The 27,473-nt window shown below is 42.8% G+C and overlaps 1 protein-coding gene across 4 annotated transcripts; it reads left to right on the top strand.

The window, feature by feature from the left end:
• The first annotated feature begins 419 nt into the window (after positions 1-419).
• Positions 420-27,022, top strand: znf800b (zinc finger protein 800b). 4 transcript variants are annotated; one of them, XM_085769758.1, is made up of 11 exons: positions 420-486; positions 12,239-12,347; positions 14,223-14,568; positions 18,556-18,651; positions 21,123-21,266; positions 23,079-23,259; positions 23,373-23,553; positions 23,672-23,834; positions 24,186-24,550; positions 24,772-25,983; positions 26,746-27,021. In XM_085769758.1, exons 2-11 carry the CDS (start codon positions 12,294-12,296, stop codon positions 26,845-26,847), a joined length of 2,844 nt encoding a protein of 947 aa, XP_085625884.1. In that variant the 5' UTR covers positions 420-486; positions 12,239-12,293; the 3' UTR covers positions 26,848-27,021. The 4 variants fall into 4 exon arrangements, with proteins under 4 accessions (XP_085625884.1, XP_085625883.1, XP_085625885.1 ...); XM_085769757.1 differs by lacking the exon at positions 420-486 and adding an exon at positions 1,850-2,015; XM_085769759.1 differs by lacking the exon at positions 420-486 and adding an exon at positions 3,113-3,719.
• Positions 27,023-27,473: the final 451 nt, after the last annotated feature.

The raw sequence follows: 27,473 nt of genomic DNA, 5'->3' as shown, positions 1-27,473 counted from the left end.
TTTGACTTTAAGTATTTCAAGACAACTCTGTGACAGTCCATTTTTTACACAGGGAAAAAGTTATTGTTGCAATTTAAATATGGTTAAATATAGGGCCTTTTCCTGTATTACTTACTTCCTGTCTACCTTTGTCAGACACACCTCTGAAACCATGTTTTCAACATATTTCCTGTCAGTCAGTCAGCATCAACATGCTCCTTCAGCTTCATCACCTGCACCATCATCACACAGTCACTACACATAGACAGTATCAGAGTATGAACCAGCTGACTCCAATTATCATCTGAGCTCATATGATGCAACAGTCACTGGGAACATTAATTGACCAGCTTACTTAGGTTGAGAAGCAACAGTTTAATTAAGGTGGTTCATGAACATTAGGGTAAGTTGTTATGTAGTCAGAGGAGTCTGTTTTAAATTTCAATTTATTTCAGCTGATAAGAACAGGTGGTCCCCACAAACTGGTTTCAACTGTGTGGAAACAAGGTAAGGATGTCACCTTTACATGCAAATAGTATTTGTTTGGTTTTGTTGTTTTTAATGGTTGTTTTCTTTTGTTTTTAAATGGCTGCACTGTCAGTGTAAAAAACAACAACATTGTGGCTGTTTTACTGGGCTCTTACAGTTAAGCTAACTAGCTTTGATGAGAAACAGCACAAGGTTTAATTTATTTACAGAAAATATTCGAAACTAGACTCCTTTATTAAGACTCAAAACACCGGATATGGTCACTGTTAGGTTTTTTTTTTTTTTTTTAAGGTTGTTTACAACCAAATTTATCGCGGGAAAAGTTACAGTAAATGAGACTGCAGTTATTTGGTATAAATTACAGTTAGCTAACTCCACTAGCCACTGCTGCTAAATTGCGTTAGCAAAGCGCGACATTAGCATACATTAAATGCTAATGTCGCGGTAAATTAAAACATTTGAATATGTTTTTTGACAAGTTACTTTAGTTTTCTGGAGTGTTGTTGGCCATATGTCAAACTTATTAACATATAACGTGGAATGAATTGTAAACTCGTCATTAGCCAAAACCAGTCTGTTGTGTCGGGCAGTGCTGGGCTCTGAAATTAAGACTGAAACCACTGGAAACTGGATTTATGAGCAGGGTAAATTTATCATCACTTGTTGCCAAAGTTTTTGTTAAGGGGTCCTTGGAGGAACTAATATGGATCCCCAGCCAAAAGCGAGGCTGGTAATTAATATTCACTTCCATATGCTCATTTGCATCGTGCAGAAAGTTATGTTTGACAAGTTGAATATAATAAATTTGGTCCATCATACATCTGAACGAGGAAGTGAAACTTCTAAGTTGAGGCTCCTGGAAGAAAATGTTCTTTAGTTATGCCATTGCCATCGTGTATTTGTAAACCCTCCTTTATTATATCAATTTAATACATACAACATGCTTCTTCTTTCTTTCTTTTTCTTTATTAGTAGGCTAAACGCAATCTAATTTTGGCCACGCATTCTGAATGTCATAGTTGAGTCTTTTCATCCTTAGTGTAGGTGTGTTTTAGTATTTTATTAACATATATTTTAATAACAGTGTTTAATCTGTTGCATTAACTTTTGGAGGGTGTCACCACCCCCTGTTTTATTTTGCCTTTGCGTCGCGGACTGTTGTGGAGAACCTGTGTCCTCAAAAGGTTGCGCGTTTTGGGGCATAAATCAGCGCTATAACCGTGGCCCTTGGTTAAAAGTTGGAAAATTATAAAAGTTTTTTTAATTAAAAGAGGTCAAATCCGGCCTTTTTTCCTCATTGTCACCCTAAACTGCCGGCATTTCCAGCTGAAATTGGACACAGAGGGTGCACCTTTGCGCAGAGACTGGTTTAGTGCTGAGAGGCTCCTCTGGGTGCACAAAGACAGCGGCTCGCAGAGGAACTTGTTCAGAGTGAACCGGGGACGCTGGGAGGCGAAATAAACAATCTCCGGACTCGAAGTAGCCACGACCGCGCGGTTTTACCCCCTTTAAACACACGATTCCACCACACATCCCAGAAATACAAGGTAAGGACTTGTTTTTAACACGTTTCAGCGGGACTGGAGTGCTGCGGAGCGGGTTAAACCTCCTTCGCTTTGGCTTCCCGAGCATGGTTGTTTTTGCAGAAAATGGCGTCATCGCCCTCTTGTTTCTGCCTGGCCGCGGTGGGGAGAGGAATAGTTTCAGAGACTTGTAGCGGCTTCTCCGTGTGGCGTTTACCCCCTCGAAGATCAAATCACTAACTACAACGTGTTCTATTCAACAGTAAATCGTCAAAATCGGACATAGATGATGATTTCGCTCGGTAGAAGGACGCGCAAAGATGGAAGGGTCACCAGTCCTGTGCGCCAAGCTGCTTCTTGGAAAAGGTGGCACGGAGCCGCAAAACGCAGCGTTTTACATTCATAATAATGCCATCCCCACCGGCTCTGGGCTAATCCAAATGACCGAGGATGGTTTATTGTTAATACCCGGGTGGTGATGGACGTATTTGTGGGAGTGCTGCACCTTGTCTTTGTGTGTATTTTATTCGGGTTAGCTCGTTTTTACGCCGCACTCCCCTGCCATGCTGCAATCGTTACGAGGGGCCTCTCTTTAACGGCGTGAAAGGTGCATTTTATACTTGGCTTTTCCTTTGATCAACTTAAGCTGCCCCTTTGTTGCTCAAAATAGTGGCGTTTTTAGGCTGACAATATAACCGTGTAAAAAGAGATTTTCGGGGATAATGGGGGCGATGCAAATCGTGCCATGCGAACGGCGACTGCCCTGCGCTCTGGTTCGCTGCTTGCCAGACGAGGACAGGCTGAATGAGATAAAAATAAAAGTCTTTTGGACGAACCACATAGTTTGCACAAAACTGGGGAAGTCCGGCGCTGCGCAATGATTGTGCTGCTGCTTTGCGCAGAGCACAGTGGCAGCTGCTGTAACCGCCGCCACCATTTCGCCGCGATATTTTTTGTGTGTGTTGGCCAACCTTTTGTAAATAGTTGGGGACTCTTGCATAAAAGAGCACAATAGTATTCATGCGGGCCTTTATGGCCTGTGAATGCGGTCCTAAGTCCCACTCCGGCTGTCCTGTCTTTCCCCGTCAGCTACGTGCATGCGTCCTAGCACTGGCCACCACACATCCACCATAGCGAGGCCACTCGGTTCCCTGTGTATACGCTCTGCTTGGTTCCTCCTGTGACCAAAAGTCGAGGACCGATCGCGTGCTGAGTGTTACGGTGCAGGCCATCACGATCATATCGAAACAACAGCGAAACATCAGCCACGGATAATGCACACCGCTCGCCCCGTGCACATTTTTATTAAGTTTCCTGAGTTATGCAACCGCATCCCCGTAGAGCGAACTGCTCATCCGCCTTTATTTACCCGTCACCCACCATCGGATGGATATTTCTGTGTGTAATATCTGGTGAATTGGACCAGTCCCCGCGGCGACGACACTGAATTAGGAAGATATGTCATTTGCAAATCACCCAGTGCCATTTGCGTCACAGCCCGCGGCCTCGCACGCCCATGGGGGGCGATGGAGTTGCAAATGGAGACTGTGTGTGTGTGTGCTGACGCTGCCCCAGCTGAAAGGGAACCAATAGACACGGACTCGGGCGGCAACAATCGCCGTGCGCCTCCACTCTCCAGTAGTGCACCGACCTGGGATTCCGTATCAACGCGGAAGATCGAGCAGTTTATTCGGGATGGTTATGTTTCCATCGCACTGCCTGGGATGCGTAAGTGGATGCGTACACACACTGGTGAAACCGGCTGAAGGGCTCGACAGGCCAGTCGGAGAGGAGAGTATCCCTCCAGTCCGTCCCTCATGGTGCTCTCTCCATGTGGCTGTTGTGGAGTCGCTCATGTGTGGATAAACGTCTTGCTACTGGATTGTGATGATATGACCGTAAAACCTTTATTAACAGCGCAGAGGCTACGGTTGGATTACGACCCGTACACTGAATACACACTCGCGTCGTGTTTCTTTTTTTATTTTATTATTATTAACATCCACAGCGCGCCACGCGTTTCTGGTTTGGATATGAGCAGGGCGTTTTATCCAGGGACGTTTTATTTGTTGCTGCTGCGCTTTTGGGCACTGCGCATGGTGTCATCCAGCAGAGCTTAGAACTTATTCACAGGCAGAAAGTCCTGAAATTGTCAAACTAGGAAGTGAAGAATCAGTCAGCATGGGAATCTTTTCGTGTTATGTGGAAGTGCATATTTATGAAAGACTGCTGTCAAGATACAGGCTACACGTTTTTAGAGTAAGGCTAGGCTTTAAAGAATACATAAAAGTAGGCTACTTGTTTTGTTGTTTTGTTTTTTTTAGTTTAGATGACAGTGCCCACTTCCTGTACGTTGTGAAAAAGCAGTGGGTGGGTTTAGTCAGGTAATGTATCATGAGGTCTTGTTATAGCCACCGTTTAAAAAAAAAAAAAAGTCAAGAAGTAGAGATTTCTGTCTACATCCTGACTTATTTATATCTTTGATAATTGAAGGTTCCCAAATTACTGTTACTGCACAGCGTGGTGCAACTGTGAACCTGCATGTGGCTGCTATTTTAGTATGTGATGATTGTCTGATTAGAAAACTTACTTTGCATTACACGGTGTCAGTGAACCTGACTCAGTCTTAGGTTAAGATGGTTCCACAGTACATGAGCTGTGAGGTAAATGAATCAGTTCATGTTAGGCCTGTCAACATCAATCCCTCTGGAAGCAGTAACACAGTACACACTAACTTTGACACAGTAGAGATGGCCAGTCTAACCTTGAGGAGCAGTATGAATGGATAACTAGGACAAGTGTGTAGATAACAAAGTGGGTTATAAGGAACTAGAATAAAATGAGGGGGATCTGCATATTTCAAATACTTGTTATTCTATATACTGTTGTTCCATATAGAGCATCATTTGTATTCACCCAATTTACAAGTCAGGTTTTGCATTATCTCATAAGACATGGGGTTATAGCAATTTGAGATTAGTCTTTCTTTCCTTGTTAGAGTTGCAACTAAGTCTGCCTGGCTCTCTACCTTGGTAAAGTTTCCCCCGTTATCATAGGTTTGGACCAGAGCGGATGCTGACTGCAACAGTTTAATGATGTCAGCATATGATTCAGGCAGTGTAATGATGTACCTTTGTGTTCAGTCACTGAGTCAGCTTGTCAAACCAGTGTTCAAGTTAAGTCAGTCAACAAACCCATTAACCTGCCAGTCATATAATAAGTCAGTAAGGCAAATGGGGGGAACAGGCAGGGAAGCATCCAGGGAATCAGTGTCATCCAGTCAGTAAGGAAATCAGCCAGTGATCCAGTCAGTCCTATCTCCTGCAAGCCAGGAAGTGAATGGCTGCTTTCTTTTCTTGCCTATGACATTTCACTCTGACATCACCATATCCAGTTCTTGTGGTTAATCATACATTGACTTGATTTCAGAGATCATAGGCTGTGCTTTCACACCTGGCCTGAAAATGCCCATTATGCATCTCCCATGGCTATATTTATTTAAATCTGTGTCCAACTCCCTTTCCCACAGCCTGCTGCTACATCTCTTTACATTGTTCCAGAGTGCTTGTGTGCCTGCTTTGCATCCAGGCTACACAATGTACTGTGCTGAATTTTTCTTTCATATCTGGTTGTGAAGATTCTGTACTTTTTTTTCTTTCTTCTTTTTTGCTAAATCCAACTCTTGTCCTGCTACAAAGTGTGTCCTGGCTTGATTGGGTGATGAAAGTTATCACAGAAACACAGGCTTGTGCTCATTGCAGCTCTTAAAACAGCATATGTTTAAGTCCAGTAAACTTTGTTCAGTGACAGAAGTGTGGGCAGAAGCTGAAATGTTGCTGCTTGAAAGACTCAATGCTATTTCTGTAGTTAGAGGTAACTTGAGTGTGTATGTGTGCGCACAATTCTGTCTGTGTGTAGTCTTTGTGTGTCTATGTGTGCACCTCTTAGGTATTTTCCCATTTACAAAGAAATCTCTGCAGAAAGTGATTTGTCGCTGCAATGAGTGAGTAATGTTTGGGAGTTCCCTTATATATTATATCTCTACACTTAGGACTAGTTTGGTGAGTGTGTGTGTGTCTGTGAAATAATGTTAGCATATAGGATGCTACAGTCACTGGTAGTGAGATCCTATTTGAAAGTCAAAGTTGTGTTTGTTTTGTACCAGCGACTTTCCTGGACTGGTTTTGCTCCTCCCGTTTTATTCATGCTTAATTTATTAATTTTTTTTTTTACAGCTGTCAAATACACCAGTCAGCTAACAAGTATGCGTAACTTTTTCAAGTGTTGCTTTGGCATTTGTATTTGTACAAGTAAGGAAGCCAAACTTCCAGTTCAGTGAAACTCACACAGATGTGGAGACAGTCTTTTAAGAGAGCCCTGGTAGTGATACCTTTAGAAAACATGAGCAGCCACTGGATGTTTTGAAATGCTTTTTGAAAAGGCTCCTCTGGCTGTTTTCTACTAAATGTTTGTCTCTTGAGTTTGATAAGGTTGAGGTGTAGATATGCGACGCTGCAACCCAACTTCACCTTTTTTTCATGACAGATGCTTTAAGTTATGAGTTGAATATTGTACCTGTGCTTGGCAAGGGATCACATGGTTTTAAACATGCCTTGTCTGGTATATTAAAGCCTAAAATGTATATTGGCGTATGTGACTTGTTTAGTGTGACTTAACACGCCTGCTGTGAGAAGCTGCCAGAGTACAGCAGGATAATAAGCTCTATTTTTGAGATAGCCCACTACCAGTGAACCAAAATTAAAAAAAGATGGAAAAAGGTCAGAGTCACAGAACTTGACCTCTGTCTTTAACACAAAATTCCCGTAAAATAATTATTTTTGAAGTACTGGGGAACTCTTGTCAGTCGGCCACATCAGTGCTTCCACCCTATCTGGTGGTCAGGTGGTGTGTCTGCTAGCAGGCAGCATCATGTCAGAGTGTGTGGAGTCCCTCCATTAGGAGGAAGTCCTGTCAGACCGCCTCCACACAACCATTTGAAATAACAATGACAAAGCAGAGACTGCTACCACACATGTGCCAGCACTGGAGCCACAAACATACACACATGTAACATAGAGCATATGCATTATGAAAACCCAGTGTTTCTTTATTAACTGTTTCACAGAAGTCAAAGTTCAGCTCCTCTGACATGGATTTACCTCATTTATTGCCTCAGAAAGCGCAAATTACAGTTTATCTCCTAAAGTAAGACATGTTCCCAAATGAAAAACGTTTAAACAGAATTCACACTGGACTATCACTGCAGATGAATCTTTTGGAGAAGATGGTGTACTAGTTGAGGTATACTGAGCTACATCAGGTAGCATGTTTTGGTAAAAGACTAGACTGCAAAGATATCTTTGAATATGTCATGACCATGGGGATTTTGCAGCTGTAAATTGTAGATTTAGAGGAACAGTTTCTGATGAAGTGAGTCATGAAGCTGGGTGAGTTACCAGGTAGTGGGTGATTTATTCAGGGGTGTAGCCGTGGATAGGAGAGGAGAAGATAATGGCTTTTTTTTTTTTTTAGTTTTTTGCCAGGAGTAACTAATTAGTTCTCGGGATTGTTAGTCTCCGACTTTTCATTCCAACAACCTCAGGCATTTTGGTCTGATCTCACTCACCCATTCATTTTTTTAACAGAGGCTCATATTCATCTTTTACTGCAGTAGTAACCATAGCTCCAGTGTTGCCCTCATCATCAACAGTTGTTGATCAAGTACAGTTCTCTGAGGGAAGGAATGAAACGCCATTTGCAAACCTGTTTTCTTTTTGTCATCGATCTTTTTGAAATTGCTCTATCAGCTTGTAGAAGAAGGAGTAATGTTATTGAATACATTTCCGCAGCACATCATGCGGCCGCAAGGACAATATCAGAGTGTCATGAGGCCTTTATGCATTGTTTCTGAAAACCAAAGGGCAGGACATCAGTAAGTTCCTGTCCCAAATATTTAGACGATGGCAAGTTAACGTCTGTAGCAGAATATGATTGGTGTTCAGCTCATCAAAAGGCTCTGGCATTTTGTCTCTCTAGAATAATTTTACATTGCGGCGAAGAAACAGATTAAAACTTGAATATCTTAATCTTTGTATCCAGTCACACAGAGTACGTGGGGTGTAGATGGGGAGGCAGGACCAAGCATCACAACCATCCTCATATCATCACTCCTGAGCTCAGGACACCTTCTCTCTCTCATACCTGAGTCAGAACAGGAGTCACCACTTCACAACTACGTCTGTATGTTGCCACGGAAACGGGAGAGTCCCTCGTGCTAGTGTGTGAGTGTATTATCGGCACGTGTGTGTGTGTGGCTGAATGTGTTTGTTGTAAAGCTTTGTAATGCATCTAACCCCCTTTTAAGAAGCGGCGCATATGTTCTCAGATGATTGTCCACTGTGGGGTTCTTTAAGCCCGGGTCAGCTCTCGCAGACGGGGCGGCCTGTCAGGCTTTTATGAAACACTTCTCAACAAAGCAATTAGGCTGCTGTGGGTTTTGGGCTGGGATTTGCAACCTTCTCGATGCAATAGCGTGTTTAATTGAGACTCACAATCCCAAGATAAAGCTACCTGTTGATTACCAGATGAAGCTGATGCTGCAGTTGGAAATGGATACAGCAGAGTAACTTTTTGCTTTTGATTTCTGACAGCTTAGTTTACCAACGTGCCCCCCGATGCACACAGGTTTTCATTTTCAGTATTTTTTGTGTTCAAAGTATTTCTGATCCATATACTTTTCTCATAAGCTCCTATTCTTATTCAGGATGACAGGGTGCCGGTGCAGATCCCACCATGCATTAGGTGAAACACAGAGAAACACTCTCAGCAGGTCATAAGGGGCCACAGAGCTAAACAGACCAACACATAATAGTCAATTTCACTCAAACTCACACGTCACAACCGTGACCGCCAGAGCTCGGTGTCTGGAGAAAACATCCCACCAACATAGGGTGGGACATGCAAACTACATAGCCAGAAGAGGGATGAGTCCACCTGAGTTTGAAGTGTAGCAATAGTGCTATACTATTTTTTTTTTTAGACGAATGGGACCTTTAAATGAGGTTGTTTCCTAACTTCAGTAGCCAGTAGGGTCCTAATTTCCCATTATAGTTAATGGCCAGTGTTAATCTCCATCACTGATATAAATAGAACCTATGAAGGTGCATAATGCATTAATATTACTGCTCTTAATTCTGTTAGAATATAAATTATTTTTATCTAATAGTTCTGCTTGAAATTAACCGTGTCGTCATTAAACCTAAATCTCAACTAGGCAAACAGGGGTGAATTAAAGGTTCAGGAAGTCTCCAGATCATATTCCACCTGTAGCATCTCTCCTTCGTTTTCACCTTCTACACAGATTGTGATGTTTAACCCTAACCTGTGGTAGAAGCCTGTGTTGAGTATAGTTAGCTCTGATTTGACACTTACTCATAGTGATCATTACTCACGTTTGTTTCAACTGATCATCTGTAATACGACAGCTCAGTCTCTGCAAGTAGTCCCTGTTTTCATGTTGTTGCACAGTCTTTCATTGATAATTCTTCACTGCTAAATCAACAGGTACAGAGATGTCGTCAACCTGAATTTGGAAACCCTGAATTGTGTTTACACTGGTCTGTGCAAAACAGGCCAACCACCATCACAAACCACCACCTTACATCTGGTAGTGTGTGGGCATTTGTAGTCTCTTATCTATTCTAGTAGTAGTCTGAGGCCCCTTTTTTATAGTAATCCCAAGATAATATCAAAAATTTTAATTCACATTTTAAACTGGACGGAAAATTCATTTCAACTGTGACCGTGATGTTAAATGTTGTGACAAAGAGGTTTTTATTTGGCTCCAATTACAAAAACATCTCCACCTAGGTTTCCTCATTATCTCTGTAAAGATTATTATGCAAAAACAAAACAAAAACTTTGTTCCGGTGGACATAACTGCAGCACACTGTGTTAAGTTATGAATTACAATCTTTTCACTGTGTGGTGTTTGCAACAGGCAACAGTGCAAAAAGATTTATTTCAATCAAGTCGCCCCAGGCACGGTGATCGATTACTGTGTTAAATTGCTAAAAGAATCAGATCCAGTCCATAGAGAAGGTATGAAAAATGTCTTCTGCACACTAAATATTAAGCAATTACAAGTCCCAAAGTGAATTTGTGCTCTAACCAAGATAAATCTGACCTTTTTCTATTTTCACAACACAGGGGTTTCTTGTGTACACTGATGATTTTGTTAGTGAAGTCATGCTGTTGTTGTGAAATGTCACCATTTTACTTGCTAATCTACTAATCCGGACTCATCTGCGTGCATGCGTTTGTGTAGTGAAATCACATCCTGTGTATTAAGATACAGGCTGTGCTGGGGCAACCCCTCTGTCATCTGGAAACATCACAAGACTACAGAACTTTTTAGCTAGAAACTCACTTTAAGTGAAAGCTTTGTCTCCCTCTGCTGGACGGTTGGTAAACTACATATACCCATGTTGGGACGCATCACTGGTTGTAGTGTGGGAACATCAGATCCCCACCACACTTACTTTTTGAAGTCAGTTTTGTCCATTTTCTTGTTATTTTCAGACCCCCACCCCCTCCTCCATTGTTCTACTTCGAGTCCATGTATTAACAACTTTATTTTTATAGTTAACCAGTGACATGGTAGTGTGTATTGGTCCTTCATTTCTCATATTCTGTCCAGTTGGCTTGTGTTTTTCACTTCCATTTTGTCATATGTTTGCTTCAGATTTTCAAAGGTTTGAGACTCCTACAGAGTGTCACACCCACACTGGATTAATCACGATCCACCATTCAACCTTTGAGGTATTTAAAGCTGAACCACTGACAAAAATGAACCAAAAGAAATGGCTTAAAAATGTTTTAAGTCAAGACTCATCAGTTGGGCCGCTCATTTTTCTAACAAATTTCTTTTGCTCCTCCGGTAGTTAGCAGGTATCACAAAGGATAAGAAATCAGAAAGCGACAGGGCAGCTCAGCATGCCACAGTTCTGCTAACACATGTTATGTTGAGCCAGTGATAATGAGCATTGATGTGGTGGCAGTGGCCGAGTTAGATTAAACTGTCATACCACTTGACCACCACTAGAGGGCAGCAACAATTATTTTATCATTTATGCTATAAACATTTTACACCCGATACAGTACATGTAATGCTTAATGTGCTTCATGACTACAGTACATGTTTGTATAAAACTCATTATAGTAGTTGTATTTAATGAGATCCATGTCCACTAACAATGTCCCTATGTAACACTGTAAGGTGCTTTGGAGAAAACATCTATTAGCATAAGATATGTAAGAGAGGCCAGAGTATTCATTTTATATGCGCACACTCACACAGAGATGGTGTGCTTCATCCACAGTAATGGTACCATCGGTGAATTAGGTTTAATTGTACTGTCAGCAATATGACTAGCAGTGGGAAACCATTACTGTGACCTTAGAATATTCAATTCTGTTTAATATTTAGATCCAGTTTGTGGCCCTGTGGTTTTGAAGCACTCTACAGCCAGTAAACACATAAAGATGTAATGTTTGCTGTGTAATGCATTATACATGATTTCACAGGAAATATCCACGTAGAAATGTGCTGCACTTATAGCATGTATGCTTATCAGGATGTAATGAATATTCCAAAACCTAAAAGTTTTCCACAATCCATCTGCTCTAGCTCACTGTGAACATTGTTGTGTTTGGTATTTCATGTACTTCATATTTTGTTGCAACACAACAAAGTGCCAGGACTATCACTCATTATGTGATTTCACAAGCAGCATGTGGGTAACATTTCACGCAAAGAATGGCTGCATAATTACACACACACTTCCACTATGATCACTGTTGTTAAATGCACGTGTCTTTTAGTGTTTGCATTGTTTTAAAAGCTTAAAAAGCACCAATGCCACCATCTGTAATCACCATTTAACCTTTGCCCTAAATGTTTAAGTGTTAATGATGCAGCAAGGCTGTGTGCGTTCAGTTGTAGTGCAGCTACATGTGTTGTACTGTACACACAGCCCTTAGCAAAAGTCCTGTTGCAGGTAACAGCTGCTTGTTCAGGGTACATCCATACACAAGCAAACCTCAGTCATTTCCAATCTGTTTCTGTGTTTTGCTAAGCTAAGCTGAGCTGCAGATGTAAACACTCATTTTACATTTTAGGAGGACATCCAGCAGCAGTGGTACCTTAATTAAGTGCAGTCTTTGGCTCTTGTGGGGTGTTGTTGCAGGTTACAGCTGTGTGCTGGTAGTGAACGTGTGGTGCAGCAGGCCAGTCTTGGCAGCATGGTGAAGGCCCAGAAGTCAGCTGCGAGGAAGAGCTCGAACTGTCGCAGACAGGTACTGAAAAAAAGACCAACAAGGCTGGATGTTATTGTCCAGTCTTTCTCCCTTCACTGTCAGACTGTGAAAAACACACTTCTGTTTTGTCATTCAAAGAGCACACAGCATATCCCACTTAACACATTTGGAATCAACAGCACCATATGGTTGTGCTTATCCATAGTTTACCACACACACTGTGCTCTCTGTTAGCATATGAAACCACCACTTTACACAGGTGTTCAGAACAATAATATGTTTCCTGGATAAGGATTGAACTTAGTTTTGGCTTTGTAAAACGCCTCCCTGGATTTCTTTAACTTTTGTTGTAGTCAGCAATTTAAAACTTTGGTCCAAGATTGAACTTAATCCATGTCCTGAAATAAAAACACCCAGTTGTTTATCTCTAATCATTCATGTGTTTAAGAAAAATTACAACATGTATAATTAATGTATAATTGTTGACAACATCTTATTAACAGAGTTAGAGTTTGTGGTGTGATATCATCATATTATTGTCTGCACACATATTCCAGTGCAGGTACTTGTCATTTAATGGGAGTAATTAATGAGACACTGATGTATGGTATGTGCATATATGACTGTAAAAAATGAATTGTGTTAAATAATGAGTCATAATAACTATAATCCACTTTACTGTTCATTCCACCCTGTAGTTTTATTCAGCAGTCAGTGGAAATTCATGACTAGTCCACCTACTCTAATCAGTGTCCTTTCACTCGCTTTGTGCTCACTGAAAAATAAGAAATTAGTCATGAACAAGTGATTGATTGACTGACTGACTGATTGCTAAATTAATAATGGCACTTCCTTGTGTTTCTTTTTTAACTTAATTTCACTGGACAGCGATGATGTTGAAGTCTTGTTTCCTCACACACACAGCTTTTACTGTTGGGGTTATGTATCTCCTCATACTTTACTACTGACCACATCTCAGATAAAACAGTTTGGGTTCAGTGGCTTTAATAGATAATGTGTGTGTTGTACTGCACAGATGGCTACACCGAGCATGTGGAACGTACTGTTAAGCTATTTTGTGATCATTTGATTAGGCCGTGGTATGCACAGTGTGTGTGTTTGTATGTGTGTCACAGTGTCCAAGTGGCACGCTTGTCCTGTGGTGATGTGTTGTAATGTTCCTGAACGGTGGAGTCATTTATCCCCCTTCAAGGGCAGCGGGGACAGGAGGAGTGAGACCGACAGACACAGACACAGAGAGAAAATGAGGATAAATTGGTGGGTGGGAGAGGAGGAAAGATTGGGGACTTAGAGGAAAAATAGGTGTGGACAAGAGGCACAGCTGTACACTCTCACACACATCACACTCGCACACACAGATAAATATGTCCACACTGAAGGGCTGATGTGGAGTCACTTATCTGCTGAAGAGTGGCTTTGTGCTACAAGGTTAACATCCCCCCTACAAAATCTCTGCATGCTCAAGAGACATGACAGCAACACACACACACACACACACACAGTCTGCCATGTGCTGCCTAATTCTGTCCAGTTAAATGTTTATATTGTTCAATGAGGGCACATAACATGATTATAAATGACATTCATTCTGCTTTTGAGTGTAATTCAAATTTTCTCACTTTCAAGATCAAGTTTTTCATATTTTATATAAACTCTAGTGCTTTCTTTATGTATTTGTTAAGCCTTTTTAGTAATCAGTGTGTAACTGTGTAAATGTTGACCTAGAAAACAAAAAATTAACTGGAATGTTAATTTTTTTTAACAATGCTTAGCTGATTTTGATTTTTCATATTATGACAATATCTAAAATCATGTCAATATGTTTTATTGATGTACCTCATAATATTTCAAGCTCATCAGCTTCTCTTTTTATGTCTGGTTTTGCTCCCACAGGGTGGCGGTCAGACAGAGATGGAGGAAGGCCAGCCCGAGACAGACACCCAGCATTCACCGCAGGCGCAGCCCCAGGGAGAAGACCAGTCCTCTGATCAAGCCCAAATCCCGACCTCTGCTTCCGACGAGGTGCTATCTGAGAACTCGGAGCCGAAGGAAACCCCAGACGACGTCCAGGACAAGGACGACCCTGCGCTCCATTCCCAGGCCAAGCCTCTGTGGAAGCCCATTCCCCCTCTGCTGCCTGAGCCCGAGAACAACAGCAGTTGTGCCACCGAGACCAGGGACCAGAGCTGCCAGACTGAGGAGCAGCTCCAGCATGGCGGTGGCCACGACCATAACGCAGGTTGGTGAAGTTTTCTACCTGAAGCACTTCTCGTTATTTGGTTCGCTCACCTACTCACCACCTGAGACCTGTCTGCTAAAACTGTCTTCTAGCCCCCTGTGTTGCTTTGTTGCCAGAGTATTTCAGTCAGGCTGCACGTGTACTTGAATTATAACCTAATGATTTGTTCACACTGGTGGAATGGCAGCGGAAAAGAAGAGCTTTTGGCTTTAATTGCCACCGTGTGTCCCGCTGCTTAGCCTACATTATCAAACATTTCTGAGTGTTTTATTTGGAGCTTGATTTATTACACTATCTTTTGTCCAACTTTTTTATTGTTTTGCTGGACTAGAAAGTCATGTCTGCTGGCATGGAAGCCACAAAGTCAACATAACAGAGCCATTAACAGTGGGATGTTGGTCTTGACCAACCCAAACATTTTTGAAAAATACAGGGAAGTAATTCATCTGTGCCAGGAGTTGGTAGTAGGTCCACCTTGGTTTGTAAGGTGTTCTTTGGTTTGTGATACATTATATAAAAAGCATTAATTAGAATATTCTTGAAAGATGGTTTTTGAATACTTCATAAAATCTGTACCCACAGAAAACTACACCAGGCACTCGCTTACTGCTAGTTTAGTGTGATAAGTTCATCAACAGCTGTACGTTTCATGACTGTTACGACCCAGACTATGTTGGCCCAGAGGGGCATAACAATGGACCCACCTTAGACCCCAAACACCCACACAAAGACACTAAATTAACTAGGAAGATGTTTTAATACAAAACATAAGAGTGATACAAACAAAGTTTAACTAAAACAAACAAAAGCCAAGCTGGGAGGCAGGCAGGCCCAGCAGTCTCCAGGCACTGCACTGCCCCCCCCCCCCCTCTGGTGCCAGCTGCAGGGGTCTTAACTGGCCAGCCCAGGTGAGCCTCGTTTGGCTGATTGGGAACTGAGTGGAGTGGAGCTGTGGGGGAACAAGGAAAGGGAGAGAGAGACACAAGGCCGAACCCCTTTCGGCTGCAACAATGACCAGAAAAGCCCAATTTAGCACATTGACACAGGATTGTAAAATATCTACAAGGCTATCAAAGCTGCCATTATGATGATGTCATGTTTTCTGTTGATTGCTGAAGTGTTTGTGTCCTTCTCTCTTCTTTCCCTTCAGCTTGTCTGGCCAAGTTCATTTCTGCCTTAGCTTTCCTCCTCTCCTTTAAAAACAGATGTGAATGTCTTGATTCACATGTAAATTCTGCTACTGTGAGTGTATTTCTAACCCTGCTGCTAAACAAACAGTTGCACCACTCGTAGTAAAGGGAAGCTGTTTGTGTCGACTGACGTTTTCGGTTGGATGATCTTTGACCCTCTTGCAGAGGGGGGGGTGTGGAGGTCAGCGGGTCGCTGACCTGCCCCGCTGGGATTATAGCAGTTTGCCTGGGAGAGGTGTGGGGGGATGGGGATGAGGAAAACACATTCTGTCACACATTAATACATAACCTCCAAATCACTCTCTGCCAAAAGCCCTTACACAGCTGTCATTCACATGTTTAGTTCTCTTTCTGTCAGTGAGTTTGCTGGTCTTTTCTGCCTTCTGTCTGTCTTTCACTCACCTAGACACACAGACCCACAAACACACACAGATTGGCCACGCTGCACTGCTAGCTGTGTAGTACGGGTTTGCCTGCTTGTGAATGTGCATTCAAGCATGTGTGGGGTCAGCAAGGCTGAAACCATGCAAGCTCTCAACTTCCAGTCTTGGTTTCTGAGCAGTAGTAACCAACTCAGTCTTGGAAATAAGAAAATCAACATTTGATGTATGTTTTATATTGTTACAAGGTAACAAAACACAGCATTTTTCCTCTAACTCAGAAGTACATCTTGGATAATGTAAATTGTAACTTTCAGGCAGTAATTGAAGTGCACGCTTCAATACAGCTCAAACAGATACTGTATTTGTCACAGCCTTGTCACATTGGCAGTGTGTTATTCTGAGCTTTGTCCCAGTCGTCACTCTTACAAAATGCTCTCTTTGTTGCACAAATGATGTTCTCCTTGTGACCTTCTTTCAAATCAATATAATGCAGTGGTTCTCAAACCCCCCACCCAGCCCCCCCCCCTGGGTGGGCATGGAGACACTTCTGGTGAGGGTGTTGATGACCAGGGAAAAAGTATGGAGTGAAACAGTTGAAAGAACAACAAGGTTGTGCTGATGTGATAATGCTGAGTTTTATTTCAATAAAATTCAACATAAACCCTCTTTTTATCGGTGGCTTCAGCTATCATTGTTACTAATTGATTATGAAAAATGCGTGGTGAGGAGGGCCATGAACTTCTTATTCATCGTCTGAAGGGGAAGCCAGAAACGTTAAGGCAACCACAGATAGAATTTGACAATGCATGAATCATTTGTACGGGACATTAAACATATTCAACTCTGTCAGCTCCAGTACAACGTCTGGGTAATGACCCTTTGATCGAACAGAGACGACACCCCTCGCCAAATGGAGTATTTCCAGTCGGTGAAAAACTTGACACTGACAATCTCCTGTTGTGTGATATGTGTGTGAAAGGGCAACCCCAGACATTGTTTGGCACCGTATGACACCGTATGAGCTTTAGTTGAGGTAATTACAGGGTCTGTGGTGTGTGTGTCTGTCTCTGAGTAGAGTTTGTCTGTTGTTTTGGCGGTATACTTCTTTCCCTTTCATGCTCGTATGAAAAGTCCATTGTGTGTTTTATGATGCTTATGTGAAAATATAATTGTTGAAATAAAAACTAAAAACTAAAATGTGAAATCAGGTAGAGAAAAAGAGAACTTGACCTCCCAGTAGTTTCTCAGTAGCCCACTGTGTGTAGACCACAGTCAGCTTTGTCTCAATAATGGAGGAACCAAAGCTCCACTCCTGCTCTATTTTATATTTAATACTTTATATAAATGAAAAGTAAAGCCATTTGGCTCTGAGATCAATAAGTAAAAAATAACACCGTTAAGGTGTATTAGTTCACTTTTGTACTGGAAGAAATATGTTCTGGACTTAAATAGTCTTTGAGAAAACAGAATGAGTCAGCTCTCCACTGGATTTTAACCTTATTGTTAAACATTTGTCAGAAAACAAACCATCCTGTTCTGTTGGGGATATCGCATAATGCAGACTTTTAAGCTGAAATTTATTGTGGCACAGTATAGATTTTTTTAACCTGATACTCGTATTCACGTTTAGGGGTTCAGAAGACCGTTACATTTTGCCAGTTAAATGGTAAAAGTAATAAAGTAAAGATATAATAAAGGAGGGTCAGTATATCAAACAAAACATTAAATCCCCACTATCATCAGGTTTGCTGTTTTCCAGCTGACCCTGCACCCTCCCGTGATTGAGGTCAAGGAAAGGCAAACCCATTTTCCAATACACATCAATAAATTTCCTCCTGGTCATATTCCTGATCAGGCTGATAAAATGGCAGGGTGTGACACCTAAGCTGAAGGATCAAATGCTGCGCTGGCTCTCACCACTGTTGGACCAAGCACAAAAACTTGTCGTCAGCATACCTCTGCCCCTGACTGCATGTTTTCCAACAGTCCCACCTGAGCCTTAATCGCCTGAACAAGCATCACTGAGAGATTTGATTTGTGAAGATTGATTTCCATTCAGGTTTTATGGTCTGCACCCAGTATTTCCTTCCTGTTCACATCTTTGATGCAGCTAAGGATGATGTTCTTAAAAAGAAAAGATAAATGACCTTCTTTCTCATACCCATCCGTATGTGCGTGTTTGTGTGTGCGCAACAAGGTAATGAGGTCAAAGTGAATCACTGTCCCATACAGACCTCATTGTCTGACTCTGATTGTGAGTAGCCTTTAAGGACACTGCAACTGCAATATACTTTGTGTCTTACTGAGTTCCCCTGAGTTTCCCAGATGATGTCATGTTTCTCGAAGGCTGTCATACTCTGATGTTATTATATGCCGTCTTTGTTCCAATACAATCTCTGTCTCTCTCTCTGTAGGTCTCTGTTTGGAGCCTGGAGATCCTCCTCTGCTCCAGCAACCTTTACAAACCTCCAAGTCTGGGATTCAGCAGATAATTGAATGTTTCCGCTCAGGTCTGTGTTTGTTTTCTTACTGTCCACTTATTTCCTTATTTACTCTTTTTGTCATAGCTTTGCCTGTTGACCAATTTCACTGTGATTAGATCCCAGTGATTAAGGTTCAGTGATTTGACGTATACCCAGAAAATTGTGTCCAATGTGAGAGATTTAGTAATACCGTGTTCAACTCTGTGCCCTTATTATATATTCAGTGTATGCAGGGATCTTGCGAATCCATAGCAGGATAATGTCATTCGCAATTCCCTGTTCTCAGGTAACATCAGAGTGACAGTGGCCCTCATTTATCAAACTTGCGCAGGATCTGGTGTAGATTCTGGTGTAAATATCAGTGTACGGCAAGTGTCACGTGTGATTTACTAAAAGTGTGTACGCTGCTGATTTCGGCGTAGAACCGGCGTGGTGGTGATAAATCCGGTGGCTGAAAACAAGCGTAATTTAGATGTCACGCCCCGATATATTCCTGCTTTAGAGGCGTCGCCCTGCCCCTTTTACGACATGGAGACACGGAAGACGGCCAAGAAGAGGGACTTTACCGACATTACCACGTTGAACAGGGAGAGGGCGGCAACATTAACTATCTGGACATTGATAGATTGATAGGTTTAGTGATTGATAAGCATCATCCCGATGGATGGAGGCTGCAGACGCACGTGTCACCGACCACGTCAGGAAACCCAGCGATCTCATGAAATGCTCCTGCAGTTTACTAAACACAAGTGACTGAGGAGAAATCATATAGGCATATTACTGCTGCGAACGCGACTTTATGACCATCAGCACCACTGGCATGGTTCGGCTGATGGAGGGATGTGAAACACCGGCCCGATGTCCCGCTGACACGTCCCGGTGACGGGAAAAAAAGAAAAGAAAAACACTCCACCGCCGAGATCAGCTGCACCTGGACAGGTAGCGGAGCTCTCCCCCCCCGGGCTCCGGTGTCCGGCAGAGAGAGAGACTGAGGAGCCGTCCGGTCATGCTCTGGTGCTGCAGATGTTGGAAGTTTGTGTGTGTGATCTACAATAACAGGTCTGTCTGTCATTGACTGTTTCTGTTTACACAGCTGATTAACGAGCATCTGTCACGTCGTGGTTTTTAATTCATCTCAGTTGCCCAAAATAAAACTCGAGTTTCAACACGGACTTGGTTTTATCGTTTCTTTTTTTTTTTTTGGCTACTTTTTATCTTTTTATCAATATAAACAACAACAACATGTGGTCCACATCGCTGCGTTATTAGACTATGGTTTAATAATCATTTTGACACAGCAGCACTCCTTCCTGCATGTTCTACGCTGGTTCCAAATGTGCGTACACCTGGTCAGAGCTGGCGTGAGATTTGTGCGTACCGTACGCTCACGCTCAGATTAATAAATGCCGATCCTTGCGGTGAATTTGGTGTACACCCATTTTTTTGGTGTAAACAAGTTTAATAAATGAGGGCCAGTGGGTGGTGGTAATGCACCTTTAAGCAGGTTTGCCAACTGCTGCAGAATAAGAGAGTAACAAGAGAAATGCAGTTGTAAATGCAGAGCAGGAGGCATCTCAGCCAACCAAAGAACAGGGAGTGGACCTAAGAATCAATAAAAGAGATTTTTTTAATTGAGTTTATAGAACAGTTACTGTATCGAGATCCACTGAACCGTGGTAGAAGATTTTTGTCTGTGTTGCCGCTTATAACCACTGATGCTGGCGTGTTTTGGTGGATTGACACAGTTGATTGCTTGTTGCTTAGAGGTTTGAATTTCCTCAAACAAATTCCCTTTTGTTTTCGTCTTTTTCTCTACCACCATCAAAAATTAAACAAAAGAAAAGAGGACACAATGTACTTGATGTAAACCAGTGTTTAAATGTTAGCTGTTCAACTGTTTAAGTTTAACATGGAGACCAAACCAAAGCTCCTCTGATGTTTTGCTCTGCTCCCAGACAAGGTCACACCACTGAGGACCAGTGCAGTTATCACCTGCTGCTGTGGCATAAAGGAAAACCACAGCGCATGGTGGCAGCTGCAAGGGCCATGTGTTTGTGTGTGTGTGTGACAACAGATTGTGTGGGTACCACTGACAGTATTTAGTTGTTTTGGATGCAACATGTGTGTGTCTTTGTGACACATGAGTAAATGTCACAGAGTGTATAATCGATGCCTGACTTGTCTTTGTATGAGTCAGGTCTCCAGAAAAGCAGCACATTCTTCCATTTGGTCAAACTGCACTGAAACTGAACATGAGTCAGATCGCTGACAACAGAGATGGGAAGTAAAGTTGATGACAGCAGTGACACAAACTAACAACATCTGACATCAGAGATGTTTTTGTTTTTATCGGGATTAGAGAAATTTACCCAGAAGGCCTTTTAGTCAGCATAAAAGTTATAAATACTTTTACATGTGTATAATTCCTGTTATCTGCCAAGTCCACAGACACAAAGACATGTTCTAATTCCCCTTAACTTCTTCTCTTTGTGTTACAGGCACCAGCCAGCTGAAACACATGCTGCTGAGGGAGGTGGACACCATCTTTGAGTGTAAACTGTGTCGCAGTCTGTTCAGAGGCCTGCCCAACCTCATCACGCATAAAGAGTACTACTGCCTGTCACGGCTGCCTGAATCCGACGGTTGGTGACATAACACATTAGCATGCAGACACATACACACACATAAACATGTCTAGAAAATTTACACATCAGCATTTAAACCCCATAGCTGTGCTCTCACAGTCCTAAAATCAAAATCATAAAAGATATATTTATGGGCATTCATCTTTTTTGTGCTTTGATCTTACGACCTTGTTGTGGATGTTTCTCTTGAGTAAACATGAAAGTTTCTTTGTTAGAACACATCATCGACTGGAGATCGCCAGATTTTAATTTTAGGCACATTAGAGATGGAGCCCAATAGGAGACTGTATAATTCTACTGTCAGAGCTGGATGGTGGAAGATGAAGTGTTTAGAAGAAAAGGCATTTTGTTTATTCAGTCATCCCACAATTAATGCCAAACATTTCAATGGTGAAAAACAGACACCAATTAAGCCATTTATCAAAATAACAATACAGTGCTCTCTCAGCCACTGGTAATAGACTCTTGATTGAGAAAAATTAAGTCACTGATGCAAGGGACAACTTCATTAAGAGCACAAGCAGATGAAGAGATTTCTTTTGTTCAACAGCAATCATTACAGTGGATAAAGCTGAGCAAAATATAATTGACAATTTGTGTTGAGATGGATTTCTCTTTCAGGAGGAGAGCATAAGAGTTTTAGGTAACAGAGGAATTACATCTCGCATCTGCCCGGCTTTATCCTCTCTGAGTCTCCTACCACTTCTAGGCAGCAAAGAATAGAGACATGGACACATACTGTGGCTAATGAGAAGTAGATAAAACACTAACGGTGCAGGATCAAAGTCGCACAAGAGAAGAGCAGAGTAGAAATTGCACTTAGTGAAAGGGAAATGACTGACGGATTGAAGTTGTTACAGTGTGCATGTGAGTGTATGTATGAATGTGTGTGTGGAGGGAAAGAGAGAGGGCCGTGTACAGACAGCGGAGATGAGAGGAGAATAATGAGTGGGAGACAGATGGTGAGAACGAGAGAGAAGAAACCCATCAGTGACAGAATCTAAAAGTAAAATGTGGAAACACCTTCAGAAACGAAGAAGTGATTCTCTGTGTAGGTTTTTGCGCGTGTAAACTAAACTAAAGTGTGTATTGGCCTCTAGCTGAAGTCAAGTCTGATCCCCAAGTTTATGGCCATTTATGTACTTTATCTCAGTGTGTTTTTTGTGCCTTGATTCTAGGCTGTTGCTCTTTCTGTTATTGTGCAATTTTTCTTTTAGAGAAATCTTGACAACAGGAGATAAACAGATGTGAATTGCTGGCACATTAAAAATGGACCACAGACCTGCTGTTCAGGCAGATAAATTGCAGGAATTAATTGGGAGCTCACTGGTTTCTGTTATGGACATGTATTCAAATGAGCTCATGTTTAATTAGATAATGTCTAATCTGCATATTTACGCATAAAACATCAAACAGCCCATTGTGTAATTTACAAAACAGTTGTCTTCATGTAACTAATCAGCTAGGGAGGTTTCATGGTGATAACTATTAGTGTCTTGTCTACAGAAGGTCGTATTTTGTGTTCTAATTCCTAACTTCCTGTTTTGTTGTTTAAAAGTTGTTTTGAGTTGTCAGGGCTCTGCAGATCATAGACCTGAGTATGAGTATGTTTACCCAGTGTATATATAAGTTTTACACTGGGATCTCAACCATGAACATACTGACTCCTAGTTGGATCTAAAAGCTAAAAGTCATCATACTTGCAATCAAATGTATGGTCTTCCTCATATAAACTGTCAAAGAGCTAGTTAGACCTGGCACAATTAGATGGATGTTTGTAAAACACTTGTATTTTTTTTTTTTTTCTAGGTTCGCCGGGTGACGACAGGCAGAGTGTGGCCATGAAGGATTTACTGGACGCCATATATCCCAGAGCTGATCGACCAGACTACGTTGTCCGACTGGAGCCCATTCAGACCACTACCAAGGCTGTTTTTCAGTACCTCACCACAGAAGAGGAACTGGCAAGATATCCATCACACACACCCAGGTCGGTGGTATGCTGCTGGAATAAGATGTGCTCTAACTATTAAAATGTCGCACAAATGTAGCTTGTGCAAAGTTTGTCATTTCTCAGATATTATGTTTCAATGTCCATTACAGTGCCAGAGAGAGTCCGGTAGCATGGGAAGGAGAGCCAGTGGAAGGAGCGGACAACAGCCAGGCAAACCAGCGAAGTGCACCGGAGAGCCACAGCAGCAACCAGGGACAGAGGAGGTGGGAGCCTGAGGAGGAAGCTAAAGAAGAGCAGCCTCAGCCTGAAGACGAGGGCTCCACTAGTGGGGTAGGTTCCTGGACACTTGAGGAGTAAATATGCAGTGAAAGTCGGTGACTCTCTTCTTGGCCTTGTTGATCGTGGTCAGTGAATCTCTCTCTCCTCTTTGCTCTCTCCTTGCTGTCAGGTCGAAGATGTGACGATCTCCTGTTGTTTGTGCGGCCAGGACTTTAACTCACGCCGCAGCATCAGGCGCCACTGCCGCAAGATGCACCAGACCAAACTGGAAGAGCTCCGCAAGTTCACAGAGACACGAACAGTCCCCACAAGTCTGCTCTCTATGGTGAAAGGTATTTATATAATTAGAGTAATGGTCAACTTATAAATTACCATATTTAAAATATTGATTTAAAATGACTATGAAAAACATGCTGAAAAGAGTTGGTGTACTCTTTTAATTCCCGGCTATTAAACTCCACAAGGCCAAAAAATATTAATAGTTAATTGTTTTATACTCTTTATTCAGTGTAGCATAAACTGAATATTAGAAAAGTGTTTATTTACTGTGACTCGATATTTTTTTCCTGTAAAAAAAGTTCTCTGTTCTGTTTTGTTTACTTTGGACCAATTGCTCAATGCCAGTTTTGTTTCTCAAAATAAATTATTAGTAGAAATAATTATTATTCTTATTGATGCTGGAGGTCGGCCGAGGACTCTCAGCACACCTACTGGAAAATCCTGCCCCGTGTGCCACAAATCCTTCGCTACTAAAGCCAACGTGCGCCGTCACTTTGACGAGGTGCATCGTGGTCTGCGGAGGGACACCAACACACCCGGCATTGCCTCGCGGCCCGGCCAGCCCTTCTCTCTGGAGGTCACGCCCCCCAGGAAGAGCAACAACTCCTCTCCGACTTGTGGCCAGAGCTCCAAGTCCACCCCTGTGAACTCTAAAACAGCGCCTTCAAACCAAAACCAAGCCAAACCTCAGAATCAGCCCCCAGCCGCTCCACAGGCGAACCCAGCGTCCTGCCGCTGCACGCTCTGCAAGAGGAACTACAGCTCTCAGGTTGGTTTGTTGCACCACTGGCAGCTGGCTGTAGGTCTGTGTTAAAGATCCTCTCAGCTCAGTCTAGCGAGTACTTTTTCTTAAATGGGTTGTCTATATCCTGGGGAATCAAAACATGGCAAGAGAACAACACCAGAAATAGTGAGTGTAAAATTACATGAATGTGTGCCTAATCTTCAGCGATGTTTGAGTTGATCTTTGTTTTTCTCTGTGTGTTTCAGCTCATGTTGAAGAGGCACATGCGTATTGTCCACAAAATATACAGCATCAAAAACAACAGGTCTGCTGCCACACCGGCTCCTGCTGCTACAGCACCGACTCCTAACAGCAGCAGCTCCACCACCACCACCACCACCACCACCACCCCCTCCACCAACGTAGGGCCGACCAACAACATCAGGGTCAAAGAGGAGGCAGTAGAGCCGTCGGACGAAGACGACAACGAGGACATTGACAGTAGCCCCGCCCCGTCTCCGAGTGGCAGCACCGGGGCAACCAAAAGTGTTCCCGTGGCACACAACGCCCTGAAAGTGAAGGAGGAAGAAGCTCCATCGAGCCCAAAGATGATGTCGTCCTTATCGTCATCGTCGTCCCGTGGAGGCAGCATGTGCAGCGGGGGCGTGGCGTCCAAAATGACCAAGCTGTCAGTGGGCTTCGACTTCAAACAGCTCTTCTGCAAACTGTGCAAGAGACAGTTCAGCTCACGTCAGAACTTAACAAAGCACATAGAGCTGCACACGGACGGCAACGACATCTTCATCAAGTTTTACCGGTGTCCGCTCTGTCGCTACGAGTCGCGCCGCAAACGCGACGTCCTGCGCCATGTGACCGTCGTCCACAAGAAGTCGTCGTCTTACCTGGCTAAGATCATGCCCAAACTGGAGAGCAGGGCAGTGAAGAGACTCGCCGAGGTCGTCCTCAACAGCACCAGCCCAAACAAGAGGACGGGCAGCACTGTCAAAGAGGAGGTGAATGGACGTCACGCCTCTTCGTCATCCTCATCCTCTCCTTCGCCCCCTGTCACGCGCAAGCAAGAGTCCACCACGCCAGCTCCGGCCTCCTCTTCAACCCCCGTCTCCTCCTCCTCCTCCTCCTCTTCCTCTGCCCCACCTCCTGCCCCTGTCACACGGAAACAGCAGGACCTCTCCTCGCCCGCGTCCGTCCCCTCGCCTCCCGTCACCCGTAAGCAAGAGAGACAGCAGACCCACCAGCATCGCCCGGCCAGCCCACCGCTGACCCGGCGCAGTGAAAAACACACACACCAACGCAACTCCTCATCCAGCACCTCGCCTGGCAACCAACCGCCACACACCCGACGGCACGACGCCCAGTCAGAGAGCAGCAGCACAGGGACAACCTCCACTGAGGTCAGAGTGACCAAGAACTTCTCCCTCCACGCCTGTGACCAGTGTGGACGAGCCTTTGCTAAGAAGGTATTTGAGCTGTAGTTCCTCACACATCCTTTGTTTTGTCTGGTGATTCTTTGGCAGCAAAATAGTGCGGTAGATAAGATAATTACCGTCACATGATAGGCCCCCATGAACAGTCTAGGCATAGATGTGTCACAGTGGCTGGTTTTTCTTTCAAAGTCAGACTTCAAACCAAATCACCCGTCAGTTTATATAATAGATTCTATATGAGAGGTATTAAGAAAAATGTCAGGATACTAAGAACAAATTAATTTTTTCAATCATAAACTATTGTCCTTCATGTTTTGGTGTAATTATGGTTTCATCTCCGACTGAAACATAATTTGAATCAAACAGAGCTGGAAAGAAAAGTCAAAAAATGGAATGACATTGAATTGAAAATCGTTTTCAATCAGTATTTTGTTAATAGATAATAATTTGACAGTCTAAATATTTTCTTTTTCCAATGTCACAAATGTGAGAGATTATTTCTTTTCACTGCTTTATTTCATTTTAAATGGAATATCTGTGGTTTTGCAAAACAATACACTTTACCTCAAACAACCTGAAGGGCATTCACTGACATTGTATAACCCAGCTGAGATTTATAACAGTTGCAATCAGTTTAACCGTTAGCTGGAACCTTGGTTTCAAGATACATTAGTGTGACAGTAAAGATGTGTAAATGAATACCTTTAACTTGATGTAGCAAAGAAACAGAAAACACATGAACTGCATGTATTTCTTGCTGAGTGAATAATGTTTTCCTTGAATTGTTTTTGTCAGCTCTACCTGGAGTCTCACAAACGAAGCCATCGTAACGCAGCGACAGCAGCAGCCAGCAGGAGGAAAGGAGTGAGCACCCGCTCCAAATCCCTGGTCTGGTGAAAAGACTCCATGTAAGAACAGAGAGGGTTTACCTGCATTACAGGGACCCCACCACATCACCGCTACCTCTCCCCTCTCTGTTTCCTCTCTGCCTTACACCAGATTTCCTGCTGTCTTGTTTCCTCTCTCCCTGTGCATCCGTAATCCAAAAAGACATGCTTCCAGCCGTGCACACTTTGTCGCAAGTTTGTGAATGTCTCTGGGTGTATGTGAGCTTGAATGTGCTTCCAGTTTTCCTTTGTGACATAATAAGTGTGTTTATATTTGTGGAGACGATCATTCCCTCAGGGCAGAGATGAGAAACTACCATCACTCTGCAGCCTTTAATTGACCGCTCAGCTCACTCCCAACGTTCTTCCTCTGGCTTTTTCACCATATATCACGCTGCTCATTAGAAATCTTCCTCTTTGTCTGACCATTGCTCTTTTTTTATCTGTTTCTTTCTTAATAATTACCTCTCACTACCCTACTTTATCTCTGTTGATCCCCCCCCTTACAGTGTGTATTCTCCTCTTGCTTTTGTTCACCTCTCCCCTCATCTTGTTCTTCTCTCTGCTCACAGTCCGCCGGGGATAAAGGACCAGCGATCTACTAACAATGAAGAAGCGAATCAAAACTTTCAATTG

Source organism: Trachurus japonicus, chromosome 23 (assembly GCF_045865225.1).
Source record: "Trachurus japonicus isolate A0001 chromosome 23, Traja_1.0".
Lineage (NCBI taxonomy): Eukaryota > Metazoa > Chordata > Actinopteri > Carangiformes > Carangidae > Trachurus > Trachurus japonicus.
This window is presented reverse-complemented; position numbering and strand designations above follow the sequence as displayed.

Coding starts and splice junctions, on each gene's coding strand:
- znf800b (XM_085769758.1), top strand. CDS start 12,294: ATGGTGAAGGCCCAGAAGTCAGCTGCGAGGAAGAGCTCGAACTGTCGC. Junction 23,260..23,372: donor TATCCATCACACACACCCAG/GTCGGTGGTATG, acceptor TGTCCATTACAG/TGCCAGAGAGAGTCCGGTAG. Junction 23,554..23,671: donor ACGAGGGCTCCACTAGTGGG/GTAGGTTCCTGG, acceptor CCTTGCTGTCAG/GTCGAAGATGTGACGATCTC.